The sequence below is a fragment of the Polyodon spathula genome, chromosome 9 (genome assembly GCF_017654505.1).
Source record: "Polyodon spathula isolate WHYD16114869_AA chromosome 9, ASM1765450v1, whole genome shotgun sequence".
NCBI lineage: Eukaryota > Metazoa > Chordata > Actinopteri > Acipenseriformes > Polyodontidae > Polyodon > Polyodon spathula.
The window spans coordinates 3,190,937-3,196,985 of NC_054542.1; the positions used below are offsets into that span (position 1 = coordinate 3,190,937).

A 6,049-nucleotide genomic window follows, 5' to 3' on the forward strand; every position below is an offset into this window, starting at 1 on the left:
TACTAATGTGAGTAAATATTGTCATATGTTTCTTCTTTGATTTTTTTTTTTCAGACTTTAGTAAAAATATATATAATTTAACTAACTGTGGCTTACTTTACATTACTTTAAAAAGTCTTTGCCCCAGAATTTGACAAGTTCTTTGCAGAAAACACACTTTTCTCTTTGCAGGTTTTAGAAAATTTAAGTGCAGATATCCATGGGGACTATCTAATACATTAATACTGGTAGTGTTTTAAAACCACAGTGAGCAAAAACACTGGAAGTGTTTGACTTCACAAGATATTGTATCCACAAGATGGCCCCATAACCTATGGCAAACTAGTATAGAGATGTGCTGAAAGAACACAGCTTGTCTTTCTAATTATCTATCTATCTATCTATCTATCTATCTATCTATCTATCTATCTATCTATAGTGCCTATAGAAAGTCTACACCCCCTTTCAAAATGTTCACCTTTTGTTGCCTTCTAGCCACAACTTCCAAGTGAAAAAAATATTGTAGAATATATATATATATATATATATATATATATATATATATATATATATATATATATATATATATATATTATTTAGCTATACATCAGTCCAGATTTGTGGAGTGCTTGGGATATTGTTGTCACATGTACACTTTGACCAGCCTTGGTCATAAAAGCCTGTAGCTCTTGCAAAGTTTCCATTGTCCTCTTGGTAACCCCTCTGATCAGTCTCCTGTCATCCAGTTTGGAAGGACGATCTGATCTAGGCAGGGTCTTGGTGGTGCCATACACCTTCCACTTCTTAATAATCGTCTTGACCCTCCTCCAAGGGATATTCAAGGCCTTTGATATTTTTTTTATACCCATCTCCTGATCTGTGCCTTTCAACAACTTTGTCCCGGAGTTCTTTTGAAAGAATCTTGGTGCTCATGGTTGAGTCTTTGCTTTGAAATGCACTACCCAACAGAGGGAACCTACAGGAACTTTTGACTTTATCCTGAAATCATGTGAATCACTACAATTTAACACAGATGGAGGACACTTAACTTGGTGTGTGATTTTGAAGGTGATTGGTTACAACTGAGCTAATTTAGGATTCCTATTACAAGGGGGTGAACACTTATCCAACCAAGCTATTTCAGTTTTTATTTTTAATTAATTTTCTACAAATTTCTAAAATATTTTTTTTCAGTTGTGGGGTAGGATGTGTAGATAATATATATATATATATATATATATATATATATATATATATATATATATATATATATATATATATATATATATATATATATATATGCATTTTAATTCCAGGCTATAAGGCAACAAAAAGTGAACATTTTGAAAGGGGGTGTAGGCTTTATATATATATATATATATATATATATATATATATATATATATATATATATATACATACACACACACACACACACACACACACACACACACACACACACACACACACACACATTGCTCCCTCACTATAAAGCGGGTCTCTGGGGACACACAAAATGAGCGTTATAACCGAAGAGCATTATAAACGGGGGAGGGGGTGGAGGGGCGCCGCGGGACACATAACACACATCTGACTAAAATACAAAATAAAATACAATTCACATGCAGTAGAAGGTATTTGTTATATTGATAATAATTTTAAGGAACACTGTAGCATTATCATTGTAGAAGACAGTGCGCTTATTGATAAAACGTGGTATAGGTTTTGGAAACTTGGTAAATGTTTAATAAATATTTAGGGGGTTTTATATCTGTTATCAGTTAATTAGATTATGGAACCCATTTCTGAAGACTTTCTATTGACTTTAATGTGCAGAGGGCAATCTGCCTGTTATAAATTAGGTCATGCATCCAATAAAGAGCCTCTGTGTTATTGGGGGGCTGAATACATGATTTGCACTGCAATCATGCTGCCTGGATATATGCATGATATAATAAAGAGCCTCTGTGTTATTGGAGGGCTGAATACATGATTTGCACTGCAATCATGCTGCCTGGATATATGCATGATATAATAAAGAGCCTCTGTGTTATTGGAGGGCTGAATACATGATTTGCACTGCAATCATGCTGCCTGGATATATACATGATATAATAAAGAGCCTATGTGTTATTGGAGGGCTGAATACATGATTTGCACTGCAATCATGCTGCCTAGATATATACATCTCATGTAGGGTGGCCAGACTGTCAAAGCTCAAAACTATGACACATTATTAAATAATTGAAAACGCTAATTAAACAATTTAAATATCAGCTATTTTTATGGCTGTTTAAATAGCCATCCCCTCATTCTTAGTATTATCTTTTTTTTTTGAAGCAGCTAGCTAATTTCAGTTCACTCCTGGGTGAATAATTTCTGGCTAATTAGTTTAAGTTGCCCTATTGTGTTATATGTATTGTATACTTTTATATTGAGCTCAATCATAACAATTATTATTATTATTATTATTATTATTATTATTATTATTATTATAATAATATTAATAATAATAATAATAATAATAATAATAATAATAATAATAATAATAATAATAATAAATAATTAAATAATAATTACAAATACATTTAGTTTTTGGCATATTTCTTTCTTTTTTTTTTATTCACTGCGTCAGGCTCTATTTATTGATGTTGTTGGTGTGGTTTAACCTGGTAGAATCGAATGCTTGCAACCTCATTGCTCTGTCTGGGCTAAGTCCCGCCACAACAGCTACACAATTACCCTGTTACACACAATTGTAGATTCATATTGAATGACATGACAGACAGGAGAATGCATTTAACCAGGAAGTCACATTGAGATTCAAAATATCTTTTTCAAGAGAGACCTGGCCAAGAAGGCAACAATACAGAAAAAATCACACACACGGAACTACACAGATTAACATGAGCATTTGAAAAATAATGATACCATTAAAAAATAATAAATCAGTACATTTCACTGGATTATTTTCAACTTTAAAAATAATTAAAACAAGTACATTTATCAGAAATAAAATTTCCAACCTGATATTTAAAATCTCTTAAAGATATATAATCAGATAGTTTTAAGTAATTCTGAAGGTTGCTCCATGACCAAAGGGCAGAATAACACAGTACATACTTTTGGAATTGAAGAATGTAATGTTGACAGGGATCTAAGCTGGTAAATATTAGTGCTGGTGGTTACCAGAGCACTAAGAGAAGATGAAAGTTTTCCCAGAATAATTTTATATACAAAGATATACCAGTGCTTCAGTCTGCGTGAAGAACGTGAGGTCCACCCCATTTGCCTGTACAGCTCACAATGAGGAGTTGAAGCTCTAGAATTGGTTACTAATCTAAGAGCCCCATGACAAAGCTAGTCTAGTATCCTCAGACTAGATGCAGCTGCATGCATGTAATGAATATCTCTGTAATCAAATCACTGAAAGAAAAGTGTGACATACAAGGCAGCCAAGCAGAACTGCAGCTTCAAACAATTCACAGGCAGTTGAAAAGAGTGATTGTGGCTCTTCTAGGTGTGCACAAAATAGTTGACAGTATTAGGTTGCAGCCATTTAGTGAGGCCAGATTCATAGAAGACCCCTGAGTTAATTTATAAACAGTTAATTGGAATCTCTGCTCCTATTTTTTTTTTTAAATATGACATACAAGAACCATTTGGGCCGCTAAATTTCAACTGGCATAGCTTTTTACTACAACAAAATTGGCTTGCAGCAAGGTGTATCTGCTGCCATCACCTGCTGTCAGTTCTCTGTGTGAAAAACATACAAAAGACATTTGAAGTTTCCTCCAAATGTTCACATATGTGGTCTGCTTCAGGGGTTAGAAAGCTGCTTTACTCCCACCTAAAAATCATATTTCAGTGATGGTAAAAAAAAAAAAAAAAGAACAACCAAACACGTGAGATTAATTGAAAGTTGCTTGTTTTTCATTTGCCAAGAAAGCCATAGTAGAGACATCTCTGAAGCTACAGTATGCATAATTACAATGAATCTGGCACAGTCCAGCTCTACTATTCACAGTGTTAAAGACCATATGTGACTTGAAACTGAATGAAACTCCATTGAGCAAAAGATCCAATGACAGCTCTTCAAACCTCGCTTACACTTTATAGTGTTATGAATACTTTTTATTATCTCTAAAAAGTAAAGAATTTAAGATCCTGTAAACTATGTGGCCAGGACTGTGCAACACCCCTAAATAAATGCTGTTGACATTAGATTCTAAAGACAGAGGCAAAAAGGTTGTTTGTATAATGTTTTTAGTTTTTGCAATATCTGACAGGCTGAATTATTTTATCGACACTCTGGTTTTAAAAACCTTTATTAATGTATTCCTAATTTCTTTTGTTTTCAAGCCATATATTAGTGGATTTAGGAGTGGAGGAAAGAGCATTAAAGACATGAACGTGATTTTTCGTAAATTTGAAGAAATGTTCTCAAATCGGTATGAAAGTATTGTAAAAGCAGATACAAATTGAAAAAGAACAAATACAAGTAAATGTGATACACATGTGTTGATTGCTTTACTCCTGGCATCAGCTTGTCTCTTTACTAAGCATGCGAGAAGGATTTTAACATATGTGTATACCACTGCAGATATGCTTATTACTTGCAGAACAGCTGTAATGAACAACCCATAAATGTTATTTACGACAGTGGCTGCACAGGTCAGTTTAAGAAGGGACGGATTGTCACAAAACACATTTGAGATATTGTTTCGGCATGTAGGCAGCCTTAACAGTAGAACAAAAAGTGTGCTGATAAGAATGAAATCAAACCCCCAGACTAATGCAATGAGTTTTATTACAGTGTGGGTTGTCATGATTGTGTTGTATCTTAAAGGGTTGCAAATTGCAATGTACCTATCAAAAGCCATGGCTGTCAATATAAGCAGCACTGCACCCCCATACATGTGGGTCAGGAATGCCTGAAAGACACATAAAGGGTAATAAGTCACGTTTCTTTCAGTCAGAATGCTTAACAATACCTGTGGAGCCACAGATGTGATTCCAATCAAATCATTGAGAGGTAGACTGAAGAGTATGATATACATGGGTGTGTGGAGACGACGTTCTACAGCAATTACAACTAAAATAGTCAGGTTACAGAGAACAGAAAACAAGTATACAGAAATTCCAAGTAAAAAAGCAGGATACTTTCCAAAGGATGGTATATCAAAGATTTGCATAGTTAAAACAAAACTGTCATTTAATGATGTGTTGTCCATTCTGCCCAATCTCTAACAGTCCAATTTCCCTATAAAAGATAAAAAAGGAAGAAAGGTTAGTGGGAAGAATTTCTCCTCTGTGGTAGCAGACTTGCTTTCAATAAAGCTTGCATTATAAAATTGCACTTTATGCATTTCATCCAAATTACTGTTAAAGGTGGCTTCCCTGTAATTGAGTTGGTATGGGCTTTATAAAAGGAATAGTTAGCTGAACTGTTTGTACCTTATAGAAGTGCAATACTGTATTGTTTAATGTGTACACTAATGTATGTCAATACAATACAAACAGATGCCAAGAAATAAGTATGTTCTATATTATAAATAAAATTCACGTACTGAGATTTACAATTGCAAAAACAAAACAAAACAGGTCTTTACTGCGTTCTAACCAGCGGTTAGAACGCAGTAAAGACGGTAACCAGCGGTGTACCACAGGGATCAGTATTAGGTCCTCTGCTATTCCTAATCTACATTAATGATTTAGATTCTGGTATAGTAAGCAAACTTGTTAAATTTGCAGACGACACAAAAGTAGGAGGAGTGGCAAACACTGTTGCAGCAGCAAAGGTCATTCAAAATGATCTAGACAAGATTCAGAACTGGGCAGATACATGGCAAATGACATTTAATAGAGAAAAGTGTAAGGTACTGCACGCAGGAAATAAAAATGTACATTATAAATATCATATGGGAGATATTGAAATTGGAGAAGGAATCTATGAAAAAGACCTAGGAGTTTTTGTTGACTCAGAAATGTCTTCATCTAGGCAATGTGGGGAAGCTATAAAAAAGGCTAACAAGATACTCGGATACATTGTGAAAAGTGTTGAATTTAA

The 6,049-nt window shown here is 34.1% G+C and overlaps 1 protein-coding gene across 1 annotated transcript; it reads right to left on the reverse strand.

Annotated features, from left to right (window-relative positions):
- Positions 1-4,274: 4,274 nt before the first annotated feature.
- On the reverse strand, positions 4,275-5,236 carry LOC121321192 (olfactory receptor 52E4-like). The gene has a single exon (XM_041260090.1). The coding sequence runs from the start codon at positions 5,211-5,213 to the stop codon at positions 4,275-4,277; it is 939 nt and encodes a 312-aa protein (XP_041116024.1). The 5' UTR covers positions 5,214-5,236.
- Positions 5,237-6,049: the final 813 nt, after the last annotated feature.